The following is a 20,206-nucleotide window of genomic DNA, read 5'->3' on the forward strand; positions in this document are numbered from 1 at the left end:
GTCTACCAGCGTTAGAACAATGTTTTGAGCAACAGATCCATCTATCCAACAACTCTCCTTTAAAAAAAGTAAAAGTAGAAACTAACTTTCTGCCAAGAAAGCACTGATGATCTTTAAAAATACAGTTTTCAGTTGCAGTGGATCCTGCTTATTTTCACTTCTTCTCAGGATAGAGGATCACTCTAAAATGAAGAGACAGCTGTGACAACTTTCCAATATGGAAGGGGTTGCTACAGAGAGGAAGAAATCAATTGCTCTTTGTTTCATCTATGAGCGATTGTGACGTGATGGGTTAAGTTATTCTATGGAATAGCTACATTAGATAGTAGACAAATCTTGAAAAAACAGCAGTATCTTCAATAACCTCATTTTGCTTGAAAGGTTTTACCTTGAGGCATAATTAAACAGTTTAGAGAGACAATTTTTAGGAGTGATTTAGGTAATAACCAAGACCCAGGAGCATGGGTTAAGTGATTATCAAGGCCCTTTCATGCCCTAATTTCTATAATTAAATGAAACTTGCTCCTAATTTTGACTATGATGCAAAGTGTTCTCACTCCCAGTTTCAAAAGAAGTAAACAATTTCATATATATAATGATTGCTGCCCTGAGGCTGATGGATTAGACTGAATTATTTTAATTTATGTAGACTTAAATGGCACAGCTTTGGTTATTTATATTTGTGGTTTGCTACAGAAATCTTTGATCAAATAATAGCCAATAATATTGCTGATGGTGCAAGAAAATGACAGAATCTGATTGTCTCTTCCAAGAGAGTAACAGCTGGTGGAGAGACTGTGTTGCTAGTAAAGTCATGTGAACTTCAAAGCCAAAAAAACAAAGAGTGAATTTGTTGGTTGAATAGGGACTATTTTTGCCCATTGAAATTTTTAGGTCATCATCAGCTCATTTCACTTCACCTTTAATCTTCCTCATCTTATATCATTATCCTAGTCTTATTAATTTATTTTCATGGAGATATATATATATATATATATATATATATATATATATATATATATATGCACATAAATATATTCAGAGGAGCAGTGTTATTTTAGATTCTTTCTATTGCATAAATGTGCATATACCACTTAATGATAAAGAATAAGAATTTTCCTCATTGTTCCTGCTCTAAGCAAATATTTCAGCAATTTTGTACATTAAAAAATATGTCTCAGAAATCTTTGGGACTGAAGTTGACTTTAGGACTATTCCTAGATATGTGGTGCACATGAAGATAATGGAAACCAGATAGGAGTACATAAGTAAATACAGAGATTGATGCTTGCTGAGTACGTGGAGCATCATTAATGCTTGCTGAGTACGTGGAGCATCATTGAGAGGTGGAAGAGTCCTATCTCTAACTTTGCATCTAAAAATCCATCCTAAACTCTGGGACTGCTCATGGAACATCTTGTCTCTTGCCAAGTTTCTCCATGTGTGACACCCCCAGCAGGTTGATTTGACCTGAGGATACTTTCTGTCACTGCAGTACCACAGCTCCCTGATAGGGCTGAGCATCCTGCTCTGACACCAACAGGGAAGTGGGGTTTTACTGTTGAACAGACACAAAATATTCCCTTCCTTCTCCAATAAAGAGAAAGGCCTTAGTAGCAGACAATTTTAACTCAGGGAACCTGTTGGCTAATGTTCTCTTCAAGGGCAATAAACTCTGACCTTGGCAGGATATTTAAATCCCATTTTTCATGTCGGGAAGGGCGATTCAGTCTTTCAGCAAAATGCTTTCCTTCACAGACCACAGAAATCAGTAGAAGGCATTCAAAGTAATTATGCAGACAACTTTAATCAAAGATTCTCAGACAACCATTTCTACTCCTGCTAGACACAGGACTCTCTTTGAAAAATTAGTACTTTGCAAATTATGCTGGATTTTTTGTTTAAGAGGGATGATGGTATTAAACACAAAGGCAAAATACAGTTACTCTTGTTCTTAGTGGAAGTCAGGTGGTAGGTAAAGGTAGGACATCCTGGGTTATTCATCAGAATAATAATTTTAAAGATTATTGAAGTGTATGAATTAGGATGCATTTTTCCAGATGTCATCCACCAAAGAGTTTTTATTGAATACTGAGGTCAGCAGGAGCTGAAACCCCCCAGAGGAGGGATTTTGCAGCTCTGAGTGGCAATGACTCTTCCATTTCAGTTTTCCAGTTGAACTGGGAGCTGAGGAGTGCCACATGCTTCCCACATGCTGCAGGTGTGTTCTGAAACTGAAATATTTCTGTGTTGCCACATTTTCCCTTCTGGGGGCCACCAGACATGTATCAGCCCAAGAAAGGCATTTCCACACCTAAAAGTCTGAGGTTTTCAGAAATGCAGCAATTGCACTGATTTACTACTTACTAGGGAAATATAAAAGATGTGAAGATGGAGTTTGGGGTTTTTCCAAATTCTTCCAAGAACTGAAAATTTTAACATAGAAGCACACACTTTTTTAAAATTAGCGCTTCATGAAACTGTTCTGGTTCTCCATATTTATCTTGCTTGTCTCCAGGTATTGTTCCTCAATATTTGTATTTTTAATATCATCTTGTGATGTATCTACTTTTATAATCATTATTTTTCTCCCTAAAAGCAGTAACTGGCATGATTTAGAGTCCTTGTCTTTTTTTATAAACTCTGTAAAATACTACATAGGAACATGTCAGAAGGTAAGAAAGAAGACCAAAATGCCTGGAAAAAGTAATTTATGATACTACTACACAGTGTATTTATTGGAAAAAATATGTAAGGCTTGTACTCATATAATGATTAATCATGCTGACAAATGGATGTGAATATTCATGAGGATGACAACATGGAGAAGTCATTTGAACTTATTCCTGTTTCTATCTAGAATTTGATATAGATTACACACGTAGCTACTGTACAGTGTCGGCAGTGAGATATCAGCTTTATATCAACAACTAGCGAGTTCATGGTGCTGTCTACAGACACACCTTTAATTGCTTTCAGCACCACACTATCTAAACAACAAGAAAATAACTTGAACAATGGAGCTTGGCTGGGACCTTGTTTTAATTTAAGGACAGAAAATTTCTCTTTTTTTTTTTTTCCGTTTGAAACAATCTGATCAATGGTAACTGGCTGAGTGGCAGAACTTGTGCAGTGAGAACTGATTTCATCCTTGTAGGGATACCAAAATATTCAAATTGTTATCAGGAAGGGGCCATAAGCGATTCCTTAGGATTTCTGAAATGCTTTATTTCACTCTTTCACTCATGTTCTGATATCTAACAGATCAAGATTGTTGGAAGAGACTGCTTAAAAAACCATCAGGGCCAGGATGAATATCTCCATCAAACAGATGGAATCTGGATCAAGCATTAAACTCAAAGAAGTGTCATTGAACCCTGTCATTACCTGTGACCTTTCTCCTTCAACCGTTTAATAATTTAACTACTAGAACTGTCTGGCTTTCAGAAATATTAACCAGTTGGAAGACCAATTTATGAAACTGATTGTCTTTGGGTTTCTTTTTTAAAGCTCAGAAGATATGTTCTCTCCCCTGCCTGAAATTCCAGCAAGAAATCAACTTTATCAGCTAATTCCTGGCTGAAATGATGGGATGGGTTTTGTGCCAGTATCATCAGGCTTGGTATTCATATGCCAGCATGTCCAAAACCACACTCACTTTCTTTTCAAGCACTGGTCTGCTTGAGTGCTCCTAGGAGCACAATATTTATGTATCCTGACTACAGCAATATTGACTTAAATATAAAATCTGTGAGCTCAATACTCACTAAGACCAAACACTGTTTTGTTCAAGAAAATTTCCTTTTGAAGACAATCAGCTTCTGTGTGAGCAGATAAACACTGACCTTGCTCCTCAGTGGGTTCCTTTACACAACCCAAACTGAAAAATTGTTGCACAACATTCATAGATGTGCACTGTATCAAATCTTGTACCCTGTCATTCTTATGTGAATAATCTGAGGGGCTTCCCTTGTTATTTTATGTCCACCAAGTTTTAACAGTCTCCAGTAGCATTCCTTGTATCAGCAGGATTCATTATTCAACATCAGAGACAGAGGTTGTTTTGCTTTGCGTCATTTATTTAATATTCCATGAACAGTCCAGTTTCTGTTTCTCCTGCTTATACAAGCAGGGAAAACAAAGGCATGGCTTGTATTGTCAGGCAAGGAGAATTTGGCTCACGGTAAATATCAGGGTTTGAAGTTAATCCCATCCTTGTTTTAAACCAGAATAAGCCACTGCCTTCAAAGGAATTAGTCCTAAATCACACCACTGTCAGTGCAAAATGAATCCTGCACTATATGTCTCCTCTGCTAGCAAAGTGTCAGGAGAAGCCTAATCCTTCATTATTTGTCTCTGGTATATTCTGTCAGCCAAGGACTGAATAAACTCTTTCCCACAGCACTCTCTGTACTTTTGATGTCAGTTTGACTTCTTCTAGCTCACCACACTGAAGCGTTCACCATGACTAATAGCAGAACAACACCCACAGGTTTCACAAAGGAAAATGTTTGTCCTCGCCTAACTCTCTGAGATAAAGTTTTAATCCAGCAGGTCTGGAATGTTGTAACCTCTCATGGCTTTTGTCTGGTACATTTCCATTTGCTCCCATGTCCTTTCCCTATTTTCCTAATATTTTATATTAGAGTATTCCTAAATGATAGCTTAAAAAACTCAAGATAAAGCAGACTTTAAAGGAAATATCAAATAACATTAGATATCAATAAAATCCCTGTTTAACATTGAGTGACTCATGTCATCTGCTGTGCCTAAGGCATGTTCAGTTCAGCCCTGGAGGACAAAGTCTCCTGGGCCCTATTACAAATCCCCAGCCATCCTAAAGTTTTCCTTGCAAGTTTATGCAAATCTTCATGGGCTCTCCATTTCCTGAAGTCTCCCAAGGCCTTAGCACTGGTTCTCAGTGTGGTTAAGGATGCCTGAAATTCTGTGTACACTGGAGTCAGACTACAACTACTTCTTTTAATATGCCCAAGATTTCTCTGAAGTAAGTGTTAATCTCATGTTTACAGCTCAACCAGGACAGCTAAGAAAATAGGTGTTTGGGTTTTTTCTTTTGCAGTTTTTCAAGGTTTTGCTAGGAAAGGATTCTAAAAATGGAATTGCTGAGTTCTATCTTTTCCTGGTTTTCAGGTCATCATAGTCAGAAACAAAAAGAGATACTGAGGGAAAAAGCAAAGACAGGAATATAAATTTCTTTTATAGGAGCTTTCTGGTCACTTTTCAAAAAATAATTTTAAATAGAAGCAGAACAGCCAAGATGAGAAATTTGGAGGGAGAAGATATTTTCCATATTATTTCTGATCTAGCAAAGCTAAAACCTGATCTGGGGACTCTTAAGTTGATTCTTGCTGTCTCACACATCAATTAGCTGTGAATTCATTGGCAAACTCTATCACCAGTGACACCCATGCAAAATGGCAACCATTTACAGCTCAAAATGCAGGGAAAATATAGCCTTGAGATTGGCCTGCTGCAGAAAATGCTAATAAAGTGTAAAGAAATTTGTTTTCATCACTGTTTTGGCCTTTTTTTTTTCTTTTATTATTATTTTAGGTCGATAGTTTTAAAAAATAACAGCTGGAAGGGATAATTTGTTTGCCAGCAGGTATCACTGATTAACACACACAGGTAATTATTAGAGCTTCCCAGCAGAATACAAGCAGGTTTTGGAAAAGTACACTTGACACTGTGATATCCCTCATGTATTTTTCATTAGCAGTATTCTCAGTACTATGTCAGTTAACCTAAATTACTTTTTAATAGGTATTAGTCTCATTCTCACACAGACTAGAGTGGATTTCATAAGGTTGTCTATTTCTTGATAAAGAGTTCAAGAGTAATTTCAGGTCATTACATTTTGCTATTGCTTTATTTTTTTCCATTGTAATATCAAAAGAGAAAAATGATTTGCAGAATCTTGCTTCTTTCTTTGTCCTATGGACATAGCTTGGTAATTCGGAGGAAAATACATGCAACCTGGCCTAACATAACTAGAAAGAATAGCAAAAAGCTTCTCTTGTTGTTAGAGCTCTGTGGAATGCACCAAGGCAGGGTCACCTGCACACAAATTCTGACAATTGCCAGTTCCAGCAGGAAGAGCCATGGAGTATGTCCTGCAGGTAATTTCTGGGACGTGAGCACAATTCATCCGATGGAAAGGGCAATGACCTATGCTAGAAAAGAGGAACAGCTGTCAGCCCTACAAACATAATTATTGGTCACCCTTTGACATCTTACTTTGGATAAAAGCCATTATCCAGAGCAATGAAAACAGCTGCGCAGAACAACACCCCAAAAATACTTAGCAGGAACGCACACTACATAATTCGCATCTCCTTAAAATGTAGTGAAACTCTTTCCACTGCTGTAAACCAGCTTTGATGTGTTTGGTTTTTTCCTTCAATACACCTAATTGGTTGCACCATCTGATAAGAGATCTACTAAGATTTTTCTGCTTTGGCTATCTAACATTGACTTAGGTAAAACTATTGTAATAATTTGAAGAAAATTTCCAGAAGTGACTTTCACATTATTTCATACTACTTTTAGGTTCTCCAGGCTCATCCTAAACTCAGTGATGCTCTCAGACTTTTCCAGACCAAGTGTCAGCTGGAATTTAATTATTATTTAATTAATTTAATTGGATTAATTTGTTGTAAATCTTTGTTTAGATGTTCTTACTTTCAGTTGGAGTAATTTATTTCTCAAGCAGCTTTAAATGGAATGTGGCTCCTTTTTGAACATAATTACTTTGATATTTTTTTTGAACAGTAAATATGCAGTTTGTAAGGATGGACAGCTTCTGCATAAAATCATAGAATATCCTGAGTTGGATGGGATCCTCAAGGACTATTGAAGTTCAACTCCCTTGCTCTGCACAGGACAACTCCAGCAATCACACCATGTGCCTGAGAACATTGTTCAAATTCTCATTCAGCTCTGTCAGGCTTGAGGCTGTGACCACTTCTCTGGAGAGCCTGTTCCAGGGCCCAAAAACCCTCTGAGTGAAGAACCTTTTCCTAATATCCAACCTGAGCGTCCCCTGACACCTCTTCAAGCCATTCCCTTGAATGTTGTCACTGGTCAGGAGAGTGATGAGATCAGAGCCTGACATTCCACCTCCCCTCATGAGGAAACTACAGACTGTCATGACAGCTCCCCTCAGTCTCCTCAAGTAACTTGAGCTGCTCCTCATTTGTCTTCCTTTCTAGGTCCTTCACCATCTTCATGAACATTTGAACATTTTCTAATAGCTTTATATCTTTCTAATATCTCTGAAAACACAGGACTTGAGGTGAGGCAACCCCAATGCAGAGCAGAGAGGGACAATCCCCTCCCTTGCCAGCTGGCAATGCTGTGCCTGATGTCCCTCAGGACACTCTTGGCTGCAAGGGCACCTCTGACTCATGTTCACCTTGCCATCAACCAGGACCCCCAAGTCCCTTTCCACAGCCCTGTCCCAGGTGCAGAATCCAGTACTTGTTTTTGTTAAACTTCATACAGCTGATGATTGCTGTATGTTTAATATGTCCAGGTATTTAATATGTCCAGGTTGATCTGAAATGTCTCTCTGTCCTCAAGGGATCAACAGCTCCTCCCAATTTATTGTCATTGGCAATAGAAAAGTATAGGGAAGATTTCAGAGTCAGACAGAGCTTCATGAGTCTGAAATATGGAAGTGCAGAAAAAGAAACAGCTGCTTTGCACTCCCCTCTGAGCAATGAAGTGGGAAGTACTATCTCTTTGTTTCCTAATTTTCCCTGACTGTCACAGGCTGCTTCAGTGTTCTCTACTGCACAGGATGTTTTGCTGTGCCTTGTTTTTTCTGGGTTTTTTTGTGTGTTGTTGCAGGATCTCCTGGTTGGACAGCACAGGTAATTTAAAGTATTTCTGTAGTACATGTGCTCTGGTTTCAAGGTCACATATATTTGGAGAGGAGAAGAGATTTCTGTCTGAACCCTTTATGTTAACTTATAAACACACCAAGAAAAGTGACGATTTTGGCAATGAAATATTTATGTCTGGAAGATTTGTCTTTAGATTTCTCCTTGTAATTGCCCTGCAATACAGCTGTCTTAAAGCAGAGGAAAAAGGTACTTAAGAAACACACAGAAAACACTGAATGGAGAAAGTTATTTGCATCAAAAAGACAAGATTTTTTTTTCTAAATGCGAACATTTTAGATATCTGGAGGTGACAGCATTCTGCATAAAAATGATGACAAAAGGGTGCTGTGCTGCTCAGTGAACTGGAGATGTGATCACCAGATTACATTGCACAGTTCAGGATCAGTTCCTAGGTAAGTGTCAGAGAGTTCAGCTAAATACCTTATAGCCATGGAAAAGAGTTTCTAAAAAGTGAAAGTCATTTTCCTATTTTTGTTCATTCCCCTGTATGCATGGGCTATGACCCTGCCACTGACATTGTCTCAGTCATGTCTAGTCACTTTAACAGCTATAAAAAGAAAAGTACCAAAAAAAGATCCAAAATCCCAGAATAGATTTATTTTATTATTAAAATTATTCCTGAATTCTAAATTTTAGACAAACTCAAGGAGACTAGGAGGAGTTGTGTTGAAACTTTGGGGCTGCTCAATGGCACTAGCAGGGTTATGTATGTGCTTGACTGCCTCTACATCCTTCAGTTATGTCAGTACTTATGTGTCTGAAATTATATATGATATAATTACGATATTTTATGATTGATATTATTTTCTTGGAAGATCTCTTGCACCACACCATGTTGCAAAAGTTTTGCCATAATTGGTAGCTGACTTAGTAAATTTGTGTGGCTTTAGCTATTTATAAGCAACTTAATCAGACAATCAATAATGAATTCAATGGGAGGAGGAACAACAAAGGATACAGCTATTTTTTCTAGTAACAAATCAGACTCCTGAATATTAAAGATATGGCTTTTCAAATACTCTCTTGAACTGGAACAATTGATTGTATGCAAACTTGCCATTGTTCAGAGGGGAAACGGTTTTTGTTTTCTAAATCACTAACAGGACAAAAATTCATGTTGGAATATTCTGCAACAGAGTGGAGAAAACTTTGTCTGAAACCAGTTGTTTTCATTGAAGGTTATATAATAATTTCTTGTGGTACACCCTATGATTTGATAGAGCCAACCTGTTTGCAGGCTGCACATTTTGTGCACCTTAAAGGCCGGACTGTTCCTAAGCACACAGTGAAGTCCTCTGATGACAGCTCTAGTAGTAGCAAGATCAGGCATCTAAAAAGGTCTCTGCTCTCCTAGAGGCATAAATAAGATCAGAGTTTTTGAAGAATCAGCCAATGTTCCCATGGGAGCTGTGCACAGCTGATCCACAAAATTCAGTTCTAAACATGAAATCAGATGGTGACACTGGTACAAATGGCTTCTTTCACATGTAGCAAATCTAGAGTGGGTGGGGTAAATCTGTTCTTAGCCATCATAGTCTGTGCTTGTCTAACTTTACCAGAAATAATCATTATGCTATTCTCCATCCCTGTCTTCCCAGGAGTGTGGTATATTTCTGTCTTTCAGTAAAGTACATGTATGTAGATCAGATTAAAGAGTACCACTCACTCCAGCTGGGAGTAGGAGTTAAACATCTGTTGTACTTATGCACTGGAAAGTAGAGAGGATCAGGGACAGCTGAGTTTTCCAGAAATTCAAGGCAGCAGTTTGGGCACCTTTGTGTGCCAGATTGGCTTCCAATAAAAGTTACTGAAGAAGCACCCACAAACTAAAGCAAACAAAACTGCCTTTTATCACAGCCAGGGGAATTTAGCAGTTAGACCCAGGAGAAGTCAGAATGAGTGAACTTTAGGAATAAAAACACTCTTTACAAGGTGATTTAACAATAAGGCAGCAATGATTTCCATTTAATGAGTTGGCAGCAGTGCCAGCTATGAATGTTCACATGCTTCCTCTTCCTGTGGAGGCTGTTCTGTGAACTTAATCAGACGATTGCTCTAGATATGGCCAACACCAAATGTTTGTTTTTTAAGTTGGCTAAGTTCCCTGATATAGTTCACAGTATGGTCCCACAAATAATTGATCTGGCACAGTGAAAGGGAAGCTGTACTGAGGGATCAAGGTGGGCATAAGGCAGTACAGAGAAACAGGTACTTACCAGTTTCTCTGCCAAGAGCTTTGATTCATAAAATCATACTCTCAGTGGGACAGAGAGGCTTGCTGCAGCCCAGCAGTGAGAGAGCCGTAGAGTCTGTGATGCCAGATGTTCCTATTTTAGAGAAAGTAGAGCATTTTAGTCTTCTTGTGCAACTCTCAGTCCATCCCTGGTGATAAGTTCTTATGAAAGCATTTATTTTCCCTCAAATAACCCAAGAAAGACAGTGATCGAGAAAGGAAAGAGAATTTTCTGAGACATTTTAATTACAAAAAACAACATTGTGGTGAACTTCTATTTTTAGTTAAACAACTAATGAAAAATCAAAATGCTTCTCCAAACTTAATTATCCAATAATAATTACCATAGCAACCAGTTCTTTATGTGGCACATGCTGAAAACACTCTCTAAGAAGCATGAGTTTACTTTCCCTGTTTTTCCAAAACAGACAAGAAATGCTCTAATCTGTTTCTAAAGCCCTGAGAATGCCTAGCTGGAGATTACATTGAAAGCCACTTGTTTACTTCTCACATGTGTTTGGGTGACATCAGCCCCAACACTGCTCTGCTTCTATGCAGCAGAAAAAAATTGCCTGCTGAAGAGGTTAATAATAGGTTTATTTCTGCTATACATTCTAGAGTGCCTTTCTGCACTTGAGGTAGTAACACACAAGCTCACTGTCCTTCTGGATTTCAGAGTAATTTCAGCTTTCTCTCCTCTGCCTCCACTGTGCTTTCCACATGGATAAATGCTGTTGTTGTCTCAACTTCATGATGAAGTTACATCAGTTGCAATCTTTTAGGGCTGTCTATCAATCAACATATTTCCAATCCATTTGGTTTGTTGAATGTTCATAAATATTCATTTTTCCTCAGGTTATGTATTCTCTGGAAGTGCTGAACTCAATCACTGTACACTCCATAAACATCTGTTAATGGCTGGCCTCATGGCTTTAAATTAACTGCATATTTCAAAAAGGGAAATCATGGTAAACCTAAAACACATCTCAGTTATGATTTTTGAAGTCTTGAAACTTCTGACTTTTGCCAAACCTTTAGCTTGCTTCCAGTTATTCATAAGCTCACAGGATTCTGTGTAAACTCCTAAGGAAGGCCAACTCAACTAGGTGCTCTTAATAGCAGAAATGCCTAAGAATTGTTGTGCTTATCCCAGTATCTCACCTGTACCCTTCTGACCATCCTGCTTCCTGACCTAGATTCAACTCTGCCTTGAAAACTGCCTGTAGCTGATTACCTACCACTTCACAACAGACACAGGAGTTACTTTACCATCTTTTCAATTAATTTTTCCTCTCCTGTTCTCTTGCATTACTATATTGTACCTGCTTTGATTATCACTTCTTCCTGACGAGCCATGTCCGGTGCCTTTTAGTTGTTTCTTTGAAACCTGGTGTTTCCCAAATCAACTCAAAATGTTTCCTTGGTTTCAGCTGTCTTGGCAAAGACTTTTTTATATGAGTGGCAGATAAAAATGATGTTATTTCAATCAATGTGTTCTTTCAAATTTAAACTATTTGTCTGACTTGCATCCTCTCATATCTTTTGGTTTTTGCTAGTTTTCATAATGATTTTGCAAAGAGTTCTGAGGTGCCTTTATGGAGGACACTTCATAAGTGACCATTTATTTGACAAGTGATTTCTTTCATCTGGAGAAGAAGACAATCAGGGGGACCTCATTGATTTCTACAACTACATGAGAGGATGTTTTAGTGAGGTGGGTGTCAGTCTCTTCTGCCATGTCTCAAGTGAAAGGACAGGGGGAAATGGTCTTAAATTAGATTGTGCTAGGATTAGATATTAGAAACAAAATTCTCTCTGAGAGAGTAGTCAGGCATTGGAATAAGTTGACCTGGGAGGCAGTGGAGTCTGGAATTAATCAAGAGGCATCTAGATGTGGGACCTTGGATGTTATTTAAAGGTGATTACAGTGCTGCTGGGTTGATACTTGGAATGGCTTACCCTGAAGATCTCTTCCAACCTTGATGACTCTGTGATTCTGTGATTCTACTGCCTCAGTGATCAAGTAACTTCCTTTAGCTGTGTTTATCCTATTATATGATTATGTGTAACTGCAGGTTCAGCAGGGACAGTGGTGTTACACTGTGTCTGTTACAGACATATTCCCAAGAAGTGTCATGAAGGGTACCTTCATTGCATTTTTTAAATATTCAAGAAGCACCCCTCCTCAGAGCCCCATTTAAAATCAAAATACATCACTCATGGCTTTTTAAGATCTCTTGTTGTGCAGCTATTCTTCATTGTTTAAGTGCTGTGAAAGGTACAAATAAACTTATAAATGTTGTGAAAGTATTTTGTTTTTTCACATTATGCCTCAGCTTCCCTACTGTGAGAGCACTGATTATTTTCAGGTCAGTCAGAAAGATATTAAACTCTGTACATCTTAAAAAACAGAGTCTGTCCTGGCTTGTAGCCTTGATAGGTTGTAGAAAATCCTCCAAGACTTCTCAAATTGGCCTCAGTAAGCTCTAGAAAAAAGGAACAGCAATTAAAGACTCAAGTCTTATGTCTTTTTGTTCTTTTATTAAAAAGAGCCCCAGATTAGTATGCCTTGCAATTCACAGTGCTTTACTCCTTGGAGTGATTTCAATCAGACTACCATGTGTCAGGAAAGCCAATTCTGCCCCTGCATAAGCTGTTTTACCTGTAACATGTTTTCCATTATTCCCTTTGTCCAAATGAAATTATGTACCCATGAAATCTAATTGAAAGACAAATTCTAGTGCATTTACTCTAAGGAGATCTGCTGAAGGGAGTGGTACAAGTCCTGAGCATTAGCAGAGATGGTGACTGAACTGGGCTCATGAGGAAATTGCAAATGAATTTGCTAGCAAAGGAGGCCACCTTGACACTGCTTTCACTGTTGAAATTCACTTTTCAAATGTTCTGGAGAGATTTTCTTTTTTTTCACCCTCTACTCTAACCTTCCTAGTATGTGTGAAAATACAGCCCAGGTCAAAGTTCAAAGTCAGTCAAAAAGGTTTGAAAAGTTGACTCCTCCAACCTCCCTCAGCTGATTCCAGTTGTCCTGCTGAACAATTCAGTTCTGCACTAGTTCTGATTGAGAGTCTCAATCTCATGTCAGATCATCATACACCTCTTAGTAGCTTGCACCAGAAGGAGTTATTTCATAGATAAATTACTGCCTTCCCTGATTTATCTTGGAGCAAAGGCAGAGAGTGTCTGGGGGAAGCTGGCTGGTCCAGGGCAATATGTCTCCAGTAAAACAGGATAGGTAGATAACAGGAAAAAGGCAGAAAGTGCAAAGAGAGAATAGTGATACATGCAGAGTGACTAAAGAGCCTCAAATTCCTCCCTTTTAAAAAGTAAAAGTAAGGGGTTATGTTTTAAGTCAGTAAAATCAGGAACGGTGATGAGCTAATTAATTGGAAATGGTTACTCACTGTTTATACACATGATGTAGCATTCAAAGAAATTATAAAATTGTCAATTGAAGGCAACAAAAGGAAAGAGTTTTATCACAAAGGACCTAATTAAATTGTTAAAAATCTTTATTATTGAGTGACATAGGAGCCAAATGTACTATTAACTTGATAAAAGCATCAGGAAAAGTTGTGCAGGTGCACTGAGTATGCCACCTCCAGCTTAGAGGGTCCTGGAAGACAGGGAGATGCAAGGATCATGCTAATCATGCCCTACTTCTCACAAGCCTTGTCTAGATATCTACTACTGGAAAAGGTTAAACAAGACTTCATCTGGAACCAGGATATGCATTATTATTTAATCATGGCACATAAATTGCAAATTAATTCCTTGTACTATAGTAGAACAATACTCCAGATTCAGAAATATGGGAATATATAAAGCTGAAGTTTCTGCCAGATGCTTTTGGCCTGATATCAGATCTCACTTTCAAACCCACATGACTCTGGGGAGTGAGACCTGCAGATCTGAGTCAAAGCATCACAATGAGATCAGGGAGACCTCTAATAGGACAAACAACACTTGGATTTTAGGAAAACTGATTATTAGATGATAGTCCGAAAATACAATGTCTATCCAAAAATGTTCTGCGATAGCAGATTGCTGGAGTGTTCAAGACTGTTTTGACAAAGCATTACATTTTCCAACACCAGAGACAGGATCCTGAATGATGAACACTTGATGTGCCTTGCTGCAGTTGTTCTGGTGTTGTTATGATCCTGTATGTATCAACCACAGCTATCAAAGCCTTTGAAATCTCAACTAATTACAAGGATGAGATAGTGGATGAAGGCACTGAGGCTACATAAATTTTTCCTCTCTCTAGTGCAGTCAAATACTTTTGCCACTTTCTTACTCACTTTCCCAACCAATCCTCTCTTCAATGGTGTTGATGTGCCCTGCCTTACAAACATGCAGAGCACAAAGAAAGGTCAATGACAGATAAGTAATCCACTGAAATTTACACTGCCCAAGGATCCACTCCCATCTGGCTCTCTTGAGTTCATATGGGAAAGGAAGAAGCTGTGGCACAGCTTCTACAAGGAAAACCAGTTCAGCTCTTGCGTAGACTTCAGCAAAGAAAAACTCTGTGTACAAAGGCACTAACTGTGCAAGAATTTGCTTGTCCTTTCAGCTTCCCCTGTTGACTGGTTCAGAATTCAGATTGTGCAAATTTGTGCTTTGACATCAGCTGAAAATGAATGTATTCAAATTGGTTGATAATAATACAATAACTATTGCTCCTGATATTAATGATACAATGCCTATTGTCACTGATATTAATTCATAGCTAATTGATATTCTTTGTTTTCCTTATTATGGCTTGCTTCCCAAACTAAAGCCATGGAGCAAATCACAAAGTTTCTCTTGCAGAAGAGGCAGTGCAAAAACAAATTGTTAATTACATTTGTAATCATTCCTGGCTAGAGCTCTGTGAGTCAATTTTTGGAAACATAATTTGTGGTTCAACCAGAGTTTAATGCCCCCAAATACTGCATATCTCATCCTCAAGGCAGAGACAAGTTACAAAGTTGATGTCCTTACTTAAGATCCAAGACATTCTTTTATGCAAACTTTCCTAACTGCTATTTTTGCAGCCTATAAAGCTGTCTTCATCTCTCTTTCATTTTTTTGAACAGATATTTTTGCTTCTCCTGTCTAATCAAATCCTGTTTGTTGTTCATTGCAGATTGCAGCTCAGGCAGTGTTATTTATGTGTATGAACACTGCAGGAATCTTCATTAGCTACCTATCAGACAGAGCACAGCGCCAAGCCTTCCTGGAGACCCGCAGGTGCGTGGAAGCCAGGCTGAGACTGGAGACAGAAAACCAGCGACAGGTATGGTCACCAGGAAAAACATCCCTGGTTTTCTATTAACCTGTGTTGATAGTTGGACAAGAACAGGCTTTTGTAGCCACCTGATTTGTGCAGGTTAAGTGAGATTTTATGCTGTTGCTGTGCTGTTGTCTATTGAGTTGATGTGGCATCCAAAAGATTTCCCCTAGGTAACAGGATGAAAAGAGTGGCTGCTCATCATCCTTTCCCACAGAAGAGGCCATCAAATGGAGCAGCACCTGGCAGGTGGTTAAAAATGCTTCTTTACACAAGAGAGGTTAAGCTGGGGGATTTCACGTTTCAGAGTGTTGTAGATATTAAAAATTGCATTACTCAAGGGAAAGATGCTCCAGAACCATCTGGATGCAATCCTGTGCCATGTGCTTTGGGATTGCTCTTCCTGAGCAGGGAGGCTGGACCAGATGACACACTGTGGACCCTTCCAATCTGACTGCTTCTGTGAGTCTTTCAAAACTTTGAAAGACTCTGTGAGTCTTTCAAAACTTTCAAGCAAGTTCATCAAAGAGAATCTAGAGAAAATACTAAAGCATCCCTTCAGGGTCATAGATGGATTTTTGCAGCTGCAGCCAAATATCACTGTTCTGTTTCTCTGTTCTTAAACGCTTGAAAAATCAACCTTTGGCCCTGTGTGCAATAGCAAACTGGGTAAGGTGCACTTTTGATCTGAACAGGTATGGTTCATCTAAGGCAATCATCTTTTGTGATCCAAAATAAGTATTGAATAAGGAGAAGTTTGCTGCTTATTATTTTGCACCAAGGGAGCAGCATCCACATCACATATGTTACATTGCTGTATCATTCTAAGATGAATTTAGCCTTTCATTTTGCCTTGCTGTATAAATATGTACATAGCTTCTCAAATTTATTTCATTTGCCCCCTGAAAGTCATGCTCCTATACAGAATTTTAGGAAGATGTCCTATTCTGGACTTTAATGACTCAGTACACATGACTGTGTTGAGTAATGCCAGGTGTCTCTGCCAGAACATCTCTGCAGCCATTGCTGACTGAAAAGACTTTGAGGGATATTATCTAGGATGCTCTGTTCTTTTTTTAACTGCAGGATCATATTTTCATTCCTTTTGTGGATTTTGGGGTATTTGGGATTTTGGGGTATTTGGGTTTTTTTCCTTTTCCTTCTTGCCTTATTTTTCATAAACCATGATTTTGTAAGATTTACTTTGATTATAGTTTTCAAGAGTTCATTGTAAAAATCTTTATATCACTAACAAAATGTTTCCTTGTTCCATATTATTTGGAGGTTTTCCCATTAGAAATATTTTATCCTCTCATGTAAAATAAACATAGTACAAAGAAAAATATTTTGAGAAATCCAATTTTGCTGAACTTTTATTATCTATTCGGAAAATGAAAACAGATAGTTTCCATTTGGGTGGGCAGATTTTTTGGGTTTTTTGTTTGTGTTTTTTTTTAAAGGAGGAAGTAGTGGTTGGATCAGAAATATTTGTTTTTATTAAGTCAGGTTGAACTGTGTATTTTGTCTTGGCCCTGTGCTTTGCAAGGTTTCAGGGCTGTGTTGTTCCCTGAGGGCAGAACTTCCTGGAGTGTTACCTCACTGCAGGTGAGATTCACCTATAACCAAACAAAGCAGTGTGTCACAGGCATCATATGACTGGAAATGCATAAGGGGAAATGTCCTTGGGCCAAGGAAAATGCCCACAGGAGAAAAATACAGACAAAAGGACACCAAATGAAAGATTTCTTCTGAAACCTAATTTATGATAAACTAGCTCAAATTTTTGAAATATAATTTTATTATATAAAACCAAAACATTTTTAAGTATTTCTGATTAATTTTCTTGCACGTTTGTAATTTTGTTATTATGGATGCCGCTATATATGAGAATATTTAATAAACATTTCAGCTTTTCATTTACATTTGGAACAGCAACATTAAACAAATACTCCAATGCTGGAACATCTTGAGCAATCGAGAGACTGTTTCCCTCAGCATTCTATTTTTTCCATTTGTTTCTGGGGTAGCATCTCATTTAAGCAATTTTTAAACCTATCTGTTTTAAGAAGACTGACAAGGTCACATTTTAGGTGACCACTTTTTTAGCAGCTTGTTCATGCTCACTTAATGAGCATACAGGCAATAATTCAGTGACTGCATGCACTTTTCTATCTTGAGGAACAATAGTGCCTAATAAATGGTATCTGTAGTTCAGATTAATGTAAAAAAATATTTCCAGTTAATGCACATCAAATTTTAAAAAGTGAGGATTAAAGTTTACTAAATTATTTCCATTACTTTAATTTCCTTTGAAGGGGGGAAAAAAGGTGGAAAAAGATTGTGCAGGATGATAGTTGTGATGTGGCTTCCAAAAATTTCTAGAAATATTGTTGATGAACAATAATTTGCAGGGAAATAGAGGAATAATTATTTGTGTAATTCTTCCAGACAATAATTCAAGGAATTCCAAATTTGTTCCACTTAATTTTATTTTCCTTTCACTTGCCATAAACTGTTTAAACTAAAGGGTACTTGCAGCAAGGACAATGTTTTTGTTGCTTTCAGTGGTGGTACTGCTACTTTCTATAGTAGTGGATGACAATTCAAATCTCTTGAGGCTTCTTTCATCCTCACACATCTTCTGCTTCTTCAACTGAAAGGAATAGAAAATTAAAATTTGTTGACATGTTGTATGTATGGAATGTCATGTGAGGTGGGACAGTTAGCCAGAAAGATCCTGTAAGGTCTGGTTTTTCCTTTACTTTATTTGAATCAGAAGGCCAGTAAAATTAAAGTAAAACAAAACAACATAAGTTTAAAACTACAACAAGGAGTGGCATGGTTGTCCATAAACAATTACAGAAGGAGGCTCCAATTTTATGTAATCATGGAAGTTATAGAAATGATTCAGATATACTTCTATCCATTATTGTGTATTGTTAAAACCAAGAAATTAAGTTTCTACTCTCCCAAAATGACCCTTCCACTTTCTTAATATCCCTTGGATTCATAATCTCTAATCTTCTGTCATTCTAATAATGATAAATGCTACTTCTCTCATTATGCAGTATTGTGCAATGCCTAAAAGAACCAGTCATGGAAAGTCACCCAATTGTGAGACAAATATTTTACAATCTGTGTTTTAGAGAAAAGCAAGAGGTGCCATTAGAAATGTGGAGGTGTACAAGGAAACAATAATAGTGACAAGGAAGGATCTCTCATTGTCAGAGGTTTTTAAGGATCCTCTAATGAGGATAAGTAGATTTTCTGGAATGCACATATAAACTTTCTACTGTGTCAGATTCTGCTGCTGGTGAAAAACAAGAGATTTTTCTGTAATTCCAGATACACTTCATGTATATGAGCTGATTTTTTTTCAGTGAAAGCAGCTTCATTTATTCACTTGCAGCCATTGCATAAGGAGTGATGAAAATAGCAGGTGACATCACTAAAATCCCACTAGGGATGAATAAACATTTTTGTTGTTCTTCATGTTCCTGTAACGTGAAATTTGGATGTCATGTGTTTTCCAGATGCCATTATCTTCCAGCAGCATCTCCCTTTGTGGGTTTCCAGGGTTCAAGAATTCCTTAAGTTTTTTTGTTTTTGCTGTGAATTTTCCACTTTGGCAGTCAAAGCCATTGTTGTTCCGAAATGTCTGGGCCTATGGTCTCTGTAAACCTGAATTAGCTCCATAGGCTCATTTTCCACTGAAAATATCTCCAGGTGCAAGTTCAGCTTTCACGCCAATTGCAGTTTATTCAGTGACTGTACAGGAAGGAGGAGAATGCAGTGCAGACCTGGATGATGCAAAAGACTTTATGGAGCTTGGCTGATCCAGGGCAACCTGACTCCAGTTTTGAAGTGACTCAGTTTCCAGTGTCTATTTCCAAAAGTCTACATACAATAAAGCTCCTATATCTTTTTTCATTCTTCCTCCTCCGTCCCCATTTACTCTCCACAAGACTTGTAGACAAAATTTTCTGAAGTGTTTCAGAAAGTCAGGACTTTCAGTTGTATTTTCAGACCATCAAGGATCTGATTTTCTATTGTTACCCTTCTGTTTTTGAACACCTGGGGTAGTTAGAAGTACATATTAGCATTTTCAATTGCAATGAATTTCCTAACTCTAATTACTCTATTATGAAAATGAACAGCAGTGTGGCTACAAAGGAGAATTACTCCAGCAGTCATTGCTAATGATGTTTATGCACTTACCTGTATGGTATTATCTATGTGACACCATTTGGAAATCTCAGCACCCTGTAAAACTGAGGGAACATCTGTGTCTAATTATTTCCTAATTTTCATTAAAAAATTAATTTTTTTGTGAAAATCAAAAACATTTCAGAGCTTGACATAGTTAAAGAAGTTGATGAATACCAGAAAGACTTTATCATCAAAAGATGAAAGTATCAGGAAAGCAAGCTGCAGGAGGCAGCACAGACAAATGTGTTGTAAAAACAGCCTCTGTTTAGCAGTTATTGACAAAATAATGAATTTCAATATTTTCTAATGAATTGTGGTTAGCAGCATGTTCTTAAGGGATGTATTTATATCAAGCAGCCAAATATGGCCACCAAAAATGTCCTCTGATTTAATTTTCAAAACATTGCAATTATTAATAGAAAAAAACATGAGGCTCTCAGTTTTCACATCCATTTTATTCCAACAATATCATGACTTACTACCACCTGTTTGAAAATTTGATTTAATACTTTCATTTGATATCAAAAATGTTGACAACCA

At 37.7% G+C, this 20,206-nt stretch overlaps 1 protein-coding gene across 2 annotated transcripts in view; it reads left to right on the forward strand.

Moving 5' to 3' along the window:
- ADCY8 (adenylate cyclase 8) overlaps positions 1-20,206 on the forward strand; it is a 116,537-nt gene that overhangs the window by 14,379 nt on the left and 81,952 nt on the right. For both annotated transcript variants that reach the window (XM_054276668.1, XM_054277482.1), the window contains exon 2: positions 15,314-15,463. In XM_054276668.1, coding sequence (XP_054132643.1) covers positions 15,314-15,463 — 150 coding nt within the window. The remainder of the gene's footprint in view (positions 1-15,313; positions 15,464-20,206) is intronic.

This window comes from Melozone crissalis, unplaced genomic scaffold, assembly GCF_028551555.1.
Source record: "Melozone crissalis strain CALT ecotype California unplaced genomic scaffold, PUWL_Pcris_2 ptg000002l_1, whole genome shotgun sequence".
Taxonomy (NCBI): domain Eukaryota; kingdom Metazoa; phylum Chordata; class Aves; order Passeriformes; family Passerellidae; genus Melozone; species Melozone crissalis.